Genomic DNA, 13,765 nt, shown 5'->3' with positions numbered 1-13,765 from the left:
GGAAAAGACCCTTTGTCCAGTAAGAGCGCTAAAATTTTATCTACAAAGAAAGTCTCTTTTGGGAGGTACGCAGGAAAGTCTTTGGTGTTCGGTCAAGGATCCTACAAGACCAATATCAAAAAACGCCCTTACGTTTTTCATTAAAGACATTATTAAGGAAGCTCATCTTAAATGTGGTGAAGAACAATTTAAACTCCTCAGGGTAAAAGCACACGAAGTGAGGGCCATAGCAAACCTCAATGGCTTTTCATAAAACGTGGTCCCTTCAGAATCTAATTGAATCCACGTATTGGAAGTGTAACTCAGTGTTCGCCTCTCACTATCTAAAGGATGTGAAGAGTTACTTATGAGAAGTGCTTTTCACTGGGAGCATATGTGTCCGCGGATTTAGTGCTGGGAGGAGGAGCTGAGGTTAATCCTAATTAGTTAGGTTAAGTAATTTTAACATTATGGTGTTTGTTATGGTTGACTGAAAGAGGGTATAGGAAGAACCCTTTTCAGTTCTTAGATTTAACATGGTTAGAGAGGTCAGGTGGTCGGGATTAACTTTTGGTCTCCTCGTTGTGCATTATGTAAAGCCTAAAGCTCTGTCATGTAAGAGGGCTAGCCCCCATTGATAAGATACAGGTCAGGCTCTGCCATGTAAGCGGGTAAGCCCCATTGGTACGATCCATGCAGGTTCTGTCGCGTAAGCGGGCTAGCCCCCATTGACATGATCCAGAAGGGCTGTTCGGTCATAGGTAGTTTACCTCGCTGAAGCTCTTGAGGCAGGCAGACTAAATGACAGTAATCATGAAGTCTTCAGCCCAAACAGGTAAGAACCAAGGATTGATATCCTACAACAATTGTTGTTTCCCGTTATTAGAATTTTGTTTATATATATAGCTGTCTCTTGCCCTCCACCAAGGGTGTCAATCAGCTAAGTATATATCTGCCTGTAAGTCGCATGTATAAAAATGATATTGTTAAGATACAATAAAGTAATTTTATACATACTTACCTAGGCAGATATAATACGATTAAGGGCCCACCCAGCCTCCCCTCAGGAGACAGGTGTAAGAGAAAATCTGGCTCAGAAAACGGGAATGGTTGGGATTCCGCCACCCAGCGGCGGGAATGGTAGATCACCTGACCTACCGGTAGCGTGTGCCGCGAGTTTTGAATTCTGTCGGGACGACGGAGTCTATAGCTAAGTATATATCTGCCAGGTAAGTATGTATAAAACTTTATTGTATCTTAACAATATCATTTTTGGAAGAAAAGGCACAAAGAACAAGACTAGTTTGATGCAATGGAAACCATCTCACAAGAATATACATACAGTATAGAGTAAGACAATGAAAAAAGGTACTATAATGCTAACTCCTAAGACCACTCCCCACTCCATTTTTAACCAAATTAATAATCAACTGTAAGTAATTGCCTGAGATTCCAAAGAAATATGATCCTGATACATCATACAACTGTTAAGTACAGCAAAAGGAAGACCAACATTCAAGAGTAATTCAAACTGTTTATCTATTTTGGAGCATCCAAAAACACTTCAGAGGGCCCACATGTACAATAACTAAAGCTCCTTGTGAGTTATGATCAATAGCAACCTTGTCTCTCACAATTACACTATTTCTAACCTGACATACGACCAACTGATGCCCCACATGATGACACTTGACTTGCCCCTCGACTGTGGGACATCTGCGTCCGCGATCGAGGTGGTGTTGAGCTTCTAAGGTTACATACCTCATCGCCCGTACCATTAAGAGGTGTTGCACTATCATCACATGTATCATCATCTGCAATTCATTGACAGTATTCACAGCTTACCAAAAGGGTTCATAGCTTAGTTTTTAATAAAAGCAGATTAGTAAGTAAAACACCAGAAAAATGGTTTTATAAGTATACAAAGAATACAAAATTAGGAGCACTAACCCAAGAAGTTTTAAGTGCATGATTAATAGGTTTAAACAGAAAGGAAGGAAAGGATTAAACTACAGTTGTAGTCTTCCACTGTCATGTAGCTAAATCCATTAATTTCTCTTTCATGCAAAGTCCCAGTGTTATATGATTTGGCATATGAAGAGGATCCTTGTCTTCGATATCAACAGCTGTTAGTCTTGATTTAAAATATATAAGGAACCATCACCACCATTTACGCACTACAAAATACTTTTAAAAGAATTACTAAAAATGCCGCATTATGTGAAAGAAGTCCTGAAGAACTGTTTGAAATCCTTAACCGAATATACATATACAACTGTTAACTTACCTACATCTTCCTGGCTTTCGTTTAGGTCATTTGTGCCACTGGCAGTAGTAGGAGGCTCATGCTTGAGGGAAGACATATTATTAGGCACTTTTGGCTCTGGTGGGAGGGGTGGTGGAGACTCTACTGGTGAACCAGCTTCTAAAGGTGGACATAATTCATTAGTAACCAGTGATAAGACATCAACAAGAATATTAATTCATGATGAAACTTCTTAAAATAATTCATCTGATCTTCAATACAACTTTGTCAAAGTCTGAATTAAACTGAATTTAATGCATAATAGGAACAATAAAGCAATCCTAAAGAGATCTTCTTATATACAGATCACTTAGAAGTACTAATAATTATTTACCTTTTTTGCAAAAGAGGTGGATTTTAACTTTGCAATTTTAATACATATTGCATCTTCTAAACATGTACTCACCAGGGTTTAAAGAAAGTGTCTCAGTACTTTTATGGCAGTCTGATACATCTGAACCTGAATTATCATGGGCTTGAGGGGCATCAGCTAAATCTTGAATAACGAGCGGATCTTGAGAATCAGATGTTCCTTCCATTTCCTACTGCTTGTATTTTGCTTCTTTTCCTTGACAAATAACTTTTCAACACATTACTGTATCTGAAAAAGAACCATTCATAATGTTTTACAAAGACTTGAGGGCTGATAAGTGCAAACTTAATAGGAAAGCCTAGTTCAATAAATAAATATTGCATGCTTTTGTTTCTTCCTTCAAATATTAAATTCCTTATTCTACATCAGAATACACAATCATAGGTTAATGAAGTATTCCAAAACTGGAATATGCAACATAAACAGTAACAGTATTACTGTTGTTTACAGTGATCAGATTTTTCTGGGGATAACCTGGAACTGGGGGGTGTGTGGGGAGAAGAAGCTCCCCCAAAGCCAAAAATGGTTCGTGAAAATCGAGTGAAAGACATACTTTTCTCAAGAGCAAAGAACAAATTCATTTGTGTATATCATATACGTAGTATAATGTTAAGGACATACCAAAACCTTACATTGTGCTAATCAGAAATCTCAGGTGAAAGTAGAAAAGTACCAGAAGTGTTTTATGAGTACTAATTTATTTATACTTTCTGAAAACGTCATAGGCAGGGACATTTCCTGACCTTTCAGAGATGCTGGGACGAGTGATGTGAAAATAGGGACTGTCCTGGGTAAATTGGGACGTCTGGTCACCATACTGTTGTTGTTAGATTAAGTTGGCTAGGGCAGTAGTACATACTGACTCTTGTTCCTTTAAGAAGCCTGTAAGCTCAGCATGTAGTGTAACATGCACATTTTTCAGCACCAATTTCTCTATTATGTCATACAGCTACATGAATTTATAAATCCCTCTCTATTAAGCAGTATAATTTCTTATAGTACTTCAAAATTATGTGATATTATACATATTCTTCTTTCACGCTCAAGATCTTATCATCATGGGAGTAGTAACAATGATCAATCAGAATTACATGAGATGAAACAAATTAAGCTCATTTGGTTAGAAGTTACACTGATATTTCCTGTTTTTAACATTACTGTACAGCTTTTACTAGCTCAAAATTGCAAGCTGTGTCATTATAGCAATATTATTGATACCCATACCAGTAAATTAATCTGAAATAAAAAAGAAATTATTTAATGCCAGGTAACACTCATGACATAATTGGTAACCTTAACATGACCAACATGACTAGTCAAACTCTGTTATACAGCACTTTAATTATAGAAGGATGTTTCTGTAGTTCAAATTATAGTACTTCAAAGTATATTATTCTGGCTGTGTTTGAGAGCAAAATATAACTTAATAGTTAATTGTGCATACAAATTCTTTATATGTATCATTCAACATAATTTTTTCCCTAAAAGGTGGAAGTTCAAAGTGAAAAGAAAAACTCACTTAATATAACACTACACTCATGCTTCTTAGATATCGAAGCCCTTTCTTTCCAAAAAATCTTTAAGACTCTCTATTGAGCACTTTATAAATCTTGAGACTAGAGTATACTACATATATCTCTATATATATTTGATATTTTCAAGGATGGAGCCATGCAAAAAGTTATAGAAAGGACATAAGATGAAAGTTTAAAGTTATTGGATAAAAAATGGATTATTGAATGATTAGAGATAGTGTTAATATGGAATAGTGAGCAGAAAGTGTAGAAAGAAATTGCAAGAGGGTCATGATTGAGAATAAATGTGAACAAGAATTACGTTATGAAAGTAAATGGAAACCAGGAAGATGAAGATGGGGCAAGATACATAAATATGGTTGATTAAAGATAGAAGCAATTGATTTTTACAGTATTTAGGAATAAATCTAACAGATGATGGTAGGTGAGAAGTGAGGTACGGTTGAAGTGATGAAAGGGAGGTATAAGGATGTGTACAAAAGTTTGGGGAGAGATTTGGAGTGCATCTGGAAGCCAAGGTGGGAAAACATGAAGAGATTTTTGTAGGTTAAGTGTACGTAATAAGTGTTAAAAGTTTAATAGAAAGAACATTGAAGCTGTTAAGATGTATTTTATAGTGGATATATGGCATTAAAAAAGGGTAAGAAATGTAGAGATATATAGAGGTGGTAAAAAGCTTTGTGTAGGCTGGATCAGCGTTTTGTGTATCTTGTAAAATGCAAGAGGATGAAAGGTATTTGATAGTGTATTCATAATGAAAGTGGTATGGAGAAGAGGAAGATTTATAAAGTGCTCAATAGATAGTCTTAAAGATTTTTTTAGAAAGAGAGGGCTTTCATATCTAGGAAGCATGAGTGTAATGTTAAATTAAGTGAGTTTTTCTTTTCTCTTTGAACTTCCACCTTTTAGGGAAAAAACTTTATGTTGAATGATACATATAAAGAATTTGTATGCACAATTAACTATAAAGTTATATTTTGCTCTCAAACACAGCCAGAATAATGTACTTTGAAGTACTATTATTTGAACTACAGAAACATCCTTCTATAATTAATTTGCTGTATAATAGGGTTTGACTAGTCATGTTGGTCATGTTAAGGTTACTGATTATGTTATGAGTGTTACCTGGCATTAAATAATTTCTTTTTTATTTCAGATTAATTTACTGGTATGGGTATCAATAATATTGCTATAATGACACAGCTTGCAATTTTGAGCTAGTAAAAGCTGTACAGTAATGTTAAAAACAGGAAATATCAGTGTAACTTCTAACCAAATGAGCTTAATTTGTTTCATCTCATGTAATTCTGATTGATCATTGTTACTACTCCCATGATAATAAGATCTTAAGCGTGAAAGAAGAATACGTATAATATCACGTAATTTTGAAGTATAAGAAATTACCTATACTGCTTAATAGAGGGATTTACAAATTCATGTAGCTATATGGCATAATCGAGAAATTGGTGCTGAAAAAAGGGATTTTGACGTAGGAAAAATCTATTTTTTGGACGAAGGGCCCATGTCGCCCAGTGAAATAGGTTCCTTTAGCACTATTTCTAATAATACCAGAGAACCGCTAAATTGGAAATGCTAGAATATTCTGGCTCGCTCACCTTTATTAAAAGGTGTCGGTATGGTTTCTGGGGCGAGTGTGCATGTTACACTACATGCTGAGCTTACAGGCTTCTTAAAGGAACAAAGAGTTAGTATGTACTACTGCCCAAGCCAACTTAATCTAACAACAACAGTATGGTGACCAGACTTATTTTGATAAAAGTGTAAGCGAGTCTCTGACTGGAGTATTTATAGTACGGATGTCTGGATGAGGGGAAGGTTCCAAAACAATGGTCAAGGGAAATCCCTGTTCCATAAGAGTAAAGGTGATATATATATATATATATATATATATATATATATATATATATATATATATATATATATATATATATATATATATATATATATATATATATATATATATATATATATATACTATATGTACACACATCCCAACACCCTCCCCATTGCACCACTATCAAGTTAATCACAAGATATCTTGAGGTCCATGCATGCCACAGAGAGATTTTTCCTTTTACTGTACTACTTTGAAACTTCTCATATGATAATTGTTTCGTGATAATCACTTGAGTCATGCATCATCTTTTTTGCCTAAATCCATAATGTTCTTTCTCATATCAATCCTCTATCATCTGCCTCACTTTTATAATAAAATCCTTCCTGGGTATAATAGTATGCAATGTTATGCCATTGTAAATTTTAGTCCATCTATCACCTTTACTCTTATGGAACAGTGATTTCCCTTAACCATTGTTTTGAAACCTTTTCCTCATCCAGACATCCGTACTATAAATACTACTCCAGTCAGAGACTCGCTTACACTTTTATCAAAATATGTCCATATCTCAATTGTTATTACATCAACTGGAATCTTTTTATTCTTCAACTTCCCTACTTGCCCTCCTAATGCCTTCAAGTCATTTCCACAAGCACTGTCAAACTTCAGACTGACCCAGTTCACTTTTATGCCATTAAGTTTTGGCTCTCTTCTGGCCTTCACATTCAACTACGGAGGAACTATTTACTCTCCATAAAATACTTGCTCCCATTCCCCTTTCTTCTTTTATGCAACTTTATCTAAAATATGACAAATTTTTCATCCACTTGTATTTTTCATAGCTAACCAACCTGAGGTCTTAACAATAGGATAATCTAATAGCACCAGCTGGAAACTGATAAAAAAAAAAAACAAAGATTACAAAGCAAGGAATTTGTGGCATCTGGCAACTCATGGTGGAAGCTGGTCACCAACTGGGCTTGGAACTTCATGACATGTCAGTCTTTCTTCCAACCCAGGATATGAGAGGGGCGGCTCAGCCTGTTAACATTAAGACTGCAGGTTTTTCAGCTATGAAAAATACAAACTGATTAAAAATTTATCATTTTTTCATATGCAGAACAAACCTTTGGTCATAACTATAAGATAGACTTATACTTGGAGGGAGGTACAAGTACCCTGAACCAGCTGGGGTTCAGCACACCTGACCTCTCTTCCTAGAAAACTGAGTTCTAAAGAAGGGGGTCTGAGCCCATGAGAAAATAGATAAGCGAGTATCTAAAAACTCAGCCCGCTGGGATTAAACACAATGAGACATGTCTAGCTTCATTACATTTGTGGAAGGTAAAATGAACCGTCTGTTCAAGCAACAAACCATGTAGGCCACAGGGTTTGCTACCACTCCTCCCTCCCCTTGTCAGAGAGAGGTATGTGCTACTGAGAAACAGATTTGTTTATTGTACAGGAACAAACCAAATAACTGCAACCAGTATGGCTTCCACACTAACCTGTATCAGACATGTCTTACTCTTCAACTTGCCTGTAAAAAGAAGAAAGAAAAAAAGGAGATAGGAGGAGACTAGCCATCTTACTCATTTCCTCTTCCACACAATCATCTTTGGTAAGATACAAATTGTCCTGCCAGGGGCACTGTATGAGTTATACAACTCGTTGGGCAGCCACCATCAGGCCCAAGGAAAAAGTGTCCAAGGACCTGTGGGCAATGTCCTTCAGGAAAAGGAAGTGAACATGGTCTGCTGAAGCCAAGAAATTTATGAACAGACTAGCTCTTCTTAAATGTCAGAAAGGAACTCATTCTTCTGATGTCATCTGCACTAGCCTGCACAGACTCTGACAGAACTATAAGGTAAGGAGTATGCCTGCTTAATCACCTCACACAGCCAGAATGAAATGATGTTCTTGGAAACTTCCATTCTGGGCCAGCCAGTGCTAACAAAAAGTCTAAGACGCCTAGGCCCTTGGTGACGAGTCCGTTTTAGATAGCAGCGCAAAGCTCTGACAGGACAAGGCAAAAACTCCGGTGGATTGCTGTCCACAAACTCATTCAGGGAAGGAATTGAAAACGAGGCAAATCTGCCATCATAAATGGAATGATTTTGAGTCTTAGCTACGAATTCCAGGACAAATTCGAAGGCCACAGATCCCAAACCCCTGGTGTGTTTGGTGTCATAACTCAGGCCATCCATGACGCTATCCAACTCTCTTTGAGAACCAAGGCAAACAGGAAATCTGTCTTTAGAGTTAGATTCCTAACTGATGATCGACGTAGTGACTTGAATGGAGCTTGAGTGAGACTACTCAGGACAAGAGTAAGTCTACATTGGAGGTTTGAGTTCTCTTGGTGAACAGGATTGTTTGAAACTCTTGAACAACATCAAGATTTCCCAGGATGAAGAGATGTCCCACCCTTCAGGTACAGGTCCAACCCCAAGGCGGTCCTGTAGCCCCCTGACAGCTGAGGTGGAAAGACCTTTCTCGTTTCCGAGAAAGATTAGAAAATCCGTTATCTGCTGACCGAAGTTCCAAGTGGAGAGCAACTCCGTCGATGACCCCAATCACAGTAGAGGGCCCACTTGCCCTGGTAAACCACTGATGAAGACCTCCTGAGATAGCTGGACATCTGGCCCTCTGCTTTGCGAGAAAAGCTTCTCACTCTCAGGAGATACTTGACAGTCTCCAGCCGTGGAGTGATCGAGATCCTACCGATCGGTGGAATTTTTCCACACGATGCTGGCAAAGGAGGTTGTGCCAAGGGGAAATTTCTCTCAGAAACGCTGACAGAAGATACAGAAGGTCTGAGAACCACTCTGCCTGTGGCAACAGAGGCACCACCAAGGTCATCCTGAGATTCCTGGAACTCATTACTACATACTATGTTCAAGACCTGACAGATCAGGCAGAATGGAGGGAAGGCGTACACCTCGAGATTGTTTCAAGGATACTGTAGAGCATCCTCTGCCAAAGGAAGAGGATCCGGGACCACTGAAAAGTAGACCTCCAGCTTCTTGTTGAAGCGAGTGGCAAAGAGATCTAACATGGCTCTTCCCCAAAAGTGAAATGGCCTGTCCACTATGTCCTAATGCAGAGACCACTCTGTACCCAGGACTTGACACCTACAACTTAGCTTGTCAGCCACCACATTCCTCCTGCCTCAAATGTCCCTGGCCATGAGCTTCATAGAGTTGTTGATCGCTCACGGGTGCATCTCGACTGTCAAAGAGTGGAGCTGGCGGCAGAAAGGAGTCGTCTTCTCCAACGAACAATTCTGGGACCATGAATAGAAGACCTCTGCATCTGTCAAAGCAAAGAAGTCTAACATAGGTCTTTCTAAGCAGACAGAAGAGGTAATAGGATACCCCAAGGGGATGTCCTATGACAAAATACTCAGCACAGATATGTTCTAAATATCTTACTGCCTACTGTGCATTGTCAAAGTAATTGCACTGTAGACCGGGGAGAAGACCTTCAGCTGCCTGGAAACATGCATCTTCAACAGAGGAGACATCCTATGATTTGATCTGATTTGATTTATATAGATTTTTGGCATTATGCCAAGCACTGGGGCAACTAAGGCCATTCAGTGCTGAAACAGAAATTGACAATAAAAGGTCTGAACGGTCTTACTGGAGGAAAACCTCGCAGTTGCACTACGAAACCATTGTTAGGAGAGGGTGGACAGTAAGATGAAAGAAAGAGAATATGAATGGAGGTACAGTAAAAGGAATAACAGTAATTGCAGCTAGGGTCTGAAAGGAGGCTGCATAGAACCTCAAGTAATGCCTACATTGCATCAAATGAGGTGCACTGATGGCACTACCCTCCTATGGGGAGACATCCTATGAGGTGATCCTTTATGATGACATATGATTAGTATGCTACTCATCTTTTATTCAGTTTAATAAATCTTTCATTTCTACATCTTTTATACATGCTGTTTTTATTCCCTCTTCCTCTCCTCCTATAACCACAAGTATTTACAACTGGAAGTGATGAATTTTGCCTATGCCTAATGTACTCTTTTCACTGCTGTATCTTAACTACTACTCCTTTTTAAATACATTCTATCCTTATGTGATATTCTCACTTCCTTTATATCAACTCACTCATTTTAATTACATATACAAACACCCATATTTTGAATCCACATGTGACTGCTAACTTTCATTTTAACCAAATAATAAGTGGATATGCCTCCATCCAGTCTGTAGCAATAAGCGGCTAACAAACTTTTTCCTCACGATTTATAATGAATGCACGTACTCATAAACAAGACAGACAAAGACAAATACAGAAAGTATAACTACACAGCCTATCCAACAAATTAAGATTTTTGCTTTAATTTTAAATTTCACATTTTCATTAGAGTATTATCTTGCTGTTAGTAAGGATTCCAGCAGTCTTTATATCTACTGGGGCCCCTAAACCTTACCAACTTCAATCAAGAACCAGTTCCAGAAATTTTCCAAATACTAGTGTTACGGCATTCTAAAAGTTATCTTTCACCATTTATGCTGTATTTTGTAAAACCTAATACAGTACTGGACCATTAGCCTGATATTTTTTAAATAATAAATATTTACTACATTTTTTTTGATAAAGCATAATTTTTTTCATGATTATTTCTAAAGAAACAACAATCAGCACAAAGAATTCCAGACATGAAAAATTCAAGAACACTTATATGTCGGACCTTCCTGGTTAATTTCAAAACAGTATTGTATAAAGCTGCTACAAGAATATAACAAATTCTGAACATTATTTGTTTACCTAGCCTCTCAAAAATATATGAATACCCAGAGTTTAAGCAGATATGATAATTCATAGGAAAAAATCAAGTTAATGATAAAAACTAACACTAAATTATTAGGTATTTAAGGCTGTGACACGAGAATCAGTGTGTTAATATGGAGCTGTGAAGAGAAGAACTGATGCATTTAATGCACAGATGATATTTAAAAGTCAATGATTTTTAGATTTTCCATCAGGAAAATGACATGATTAGGTACTAGTTACTATTTGACCTTTAAATATCCATCCTTTCAAGCATAACAGTCTTTCAACAAAGTTACCAAACTGAAACATTACTTGCAATGAATCCTAAAATAAATGGATGTGTTATCAATATTCACCAACAATATTGTAAGCTATGAGATGGTCACAGAGGGCATGTAACATCTCTGCTTACTGGATGATATATAAGTTATGTACTGGTATACCTATACCATAAAAAAACTAATGAAGTCTCAAATTGACTTGAGATTATATAAAGGAGAGAAATGAGAAACTACTCTTTTCAGTGTTAAGGAGAGGACAGAATTTAAGCAACTAAAACTAGATGAAAGTAAGTCTGAATCTGTGTTCATGGGGAAGAACTATAAGAAGCTTTGGTAACATACAAGTGAATATCAAGAGTAATCTATACTAGATTACTAATAAAGTAGTACATGACTAAGGAGTGCTGCTGGGTTGCAAATTGTCTGTGTGTACAAATCAATATATTGTAAAGGTTATTAGATATATTATAAATACAACTGCCTTTCTTTAAAAAAATCTTGAGAAGTGTTTTGTCATGAAACTTGTGATTAACATCAATAGAGTAAACTACTGCAGCTATCTCTACCACAATCTACATAAATTACAATTTGGAAAGCTGCAAAACATATCAATAGAGCAGGAAGATTCATGAAGGCACTGGATGCCTAACAAAGGCACTGGATGCCTAACAAAGGCATTATATGGAATAATGGTAAACCCTTATGCTACGACTCAAAAGTATTTAAAGATCAGCTGAACACAATACAGTCAACGGATCATGTCAATATTAAGATTAACTACAGATGATTTCAAGCTATCTGAGACAAGATGCACCTTAAATAATGGTTTTAGAGTTTTCAAATATGTAGCGCCAAGATTGTATATTAGTAATTGAAGTAAATATGCAAGGCTTTCTTTTTTCTGAGAATTATCATTCTGTAAATTTTAACACTGAATGTGAAGTATGCCAAATGAATTTTCAAATGTCTGCTTAAATGTGGATAGAACAAGTGAATTTGCAGGCCCCACAGAGACCTGGGTAGGGGGGAACCATTATAAAAAATAATGTAAGCAAGGGAGTGGTTAGCTAAATGTCAATAAAGATATGCTAAAAAAGTAATTTAATCTTCAGGGTCTATAAAGATTCAATGCAAAATATTTTTGTGAAGGCTCATAATTCACTGATATTAATGATTTTCTGTTGTTACTGATACTGGTGAAGAATATACTTGAAATTAAATATTGATTAACTTACAATATATTAAGCATTTATCCAACATGGCAACATCTAATGGAGACATCACTACTGTATGACAGTAGAAGTGATTATGAATCAAGTTATACTATAATCTCCAGACATTTAACAACAAAATAATGTGACATGATCAATAAAATCTGCTCTAAAATTATGCCCAATGCTAAGACAGGCTGTAATAATTCCACAAACAATTTTTAATCATCAGTGTTAAACACCAAATATTCCTAAAATCAATTAAATAAGATACAATTATATTCTGAAAAATACTATGGCCTACTTCATTATCTAGACAGCTTAAACAACACTGCCTAACAATCACTATCACTTACATATATTTTCCAATATTCCTGAAATATGTTAGAGCTTAATAATTTGGCTTCTAATCTGCAATTTCATAAATTTACATTGCTCATAACTGTCAAATCTATAGGACAAAAAAAAATTTCAGGCATCAATTCTTTTATAACTTTCACCATTGCAATCTGGGTTATAACATATGACTATGTATTCTTAAAGAATAACACATCTCAGATAAAAAGTTAAATCAAATGAGGGTAATAGGCTAAAGCTATTGATATTTCTGGGGGCAAATCTTTCAGTGCTACAGCATTATATGTTATAAAAAATTTTCTTTTTGTACTAAAGTATTATATGGTATAAACACATTTTTTTCAGTACTACAGCATCATTTGGTAAACAAATTTTTCAGTCTTAAATTTGAAATTTCTAAACCATTTCACTTTAATACTCCTTTGCTGCACATTTAGTCTATTTACAATTCCAGTGTTGACATAGAATAACTCACAAGCAATTGAATTAAACATGTTTATCTCATTGAAATAAACATAATTTCCTACTAAGTAACAATCAGCACTTGCGGAACTAACAAAAACACAGTTTCACTGATGGATGCCGTCACTAAGGTGCGTTAAACCATACTGAACTCAAGAGAGACTAGAAGCGCACCTTGCCCTGGCCAAGACCTTCTCATACCCCACAAGTATCCCCCTTGCCTCCCGGAGGAGTAGTAAAATGAATTCAAGGACAAATTGCCTGAATGAAGTTCTTTAAAATAGGAATATTCCATACTGGCTCTCATTCTACAACATACCTAAATTACTACATAGGTATAGGCTACAATGACAAAGCAAGCAGTTCATTAGGTATGATATTTTCCCTTAGGTAATATTATAGAAATGTCACCGTACCGAGAATGTGTGCGAGTGTGTGTGTTGTCTCTGCTATATAGCTACACGGTATGTCATGCTGACCTTCACCAGTTCGGGCCCTGGGGCATCCAGGAGGCCTATACCTAACAATAACAGATCCTCGCTATGTTATGGGAATAAAAGGCATCTTAGCATAACAGTTATAGCATACTGAAAGCATCTAATTCATACGT

The 13,765-nt window shown here is 36.5% G+C and overlaps 1 protein-coding gene across 1 annotated transcript in view; it reads right to left on the bottom strand.

Moving 5' to 3' along the window:
* LOC135216390 (sodium/hydrogen exchanger 9B2-like) overlaps nucleotides 1–13,765 on the bottom strand; it is a gene marked incomplete in the record, with an annotated part of 345,785 nt that overhangs the window by 308,862 nt on the left and 23,158 nt on the right. Inside the window, 2 exon segments of the mRNA XM_064251668.1 lie at nucleotides 2,267–2,404; nucleotides 2,691–2,885. Coding sequence (XP_064107738.1) covers nucleotides 2,267–2,404; nucleotides 2,691–2,823 — 271 coding nt within the window.

The sequence above is a fragment of the Macrobrachium nipponense genome, chromosome 6 (genome assembly GCF_015104395.2).
Source record: "Macrobrachium nipponense isolate FS-2020 chromosome 6, ASM1510439v2, whole genome shotgun sequence".
Classification (NCBI taxonomy): Eukaryota; Metazoa; Arthropoda; class Malacostraca; order Decapoda; family Palaemonidae; genus Macrobrachium; species Macrobrachium nipponense.
The sequence above is the reverse complement of the archived record's forward strand: the minus strand, read 5'-3'. Positions and strand labels throughout refer to the sequence as shown.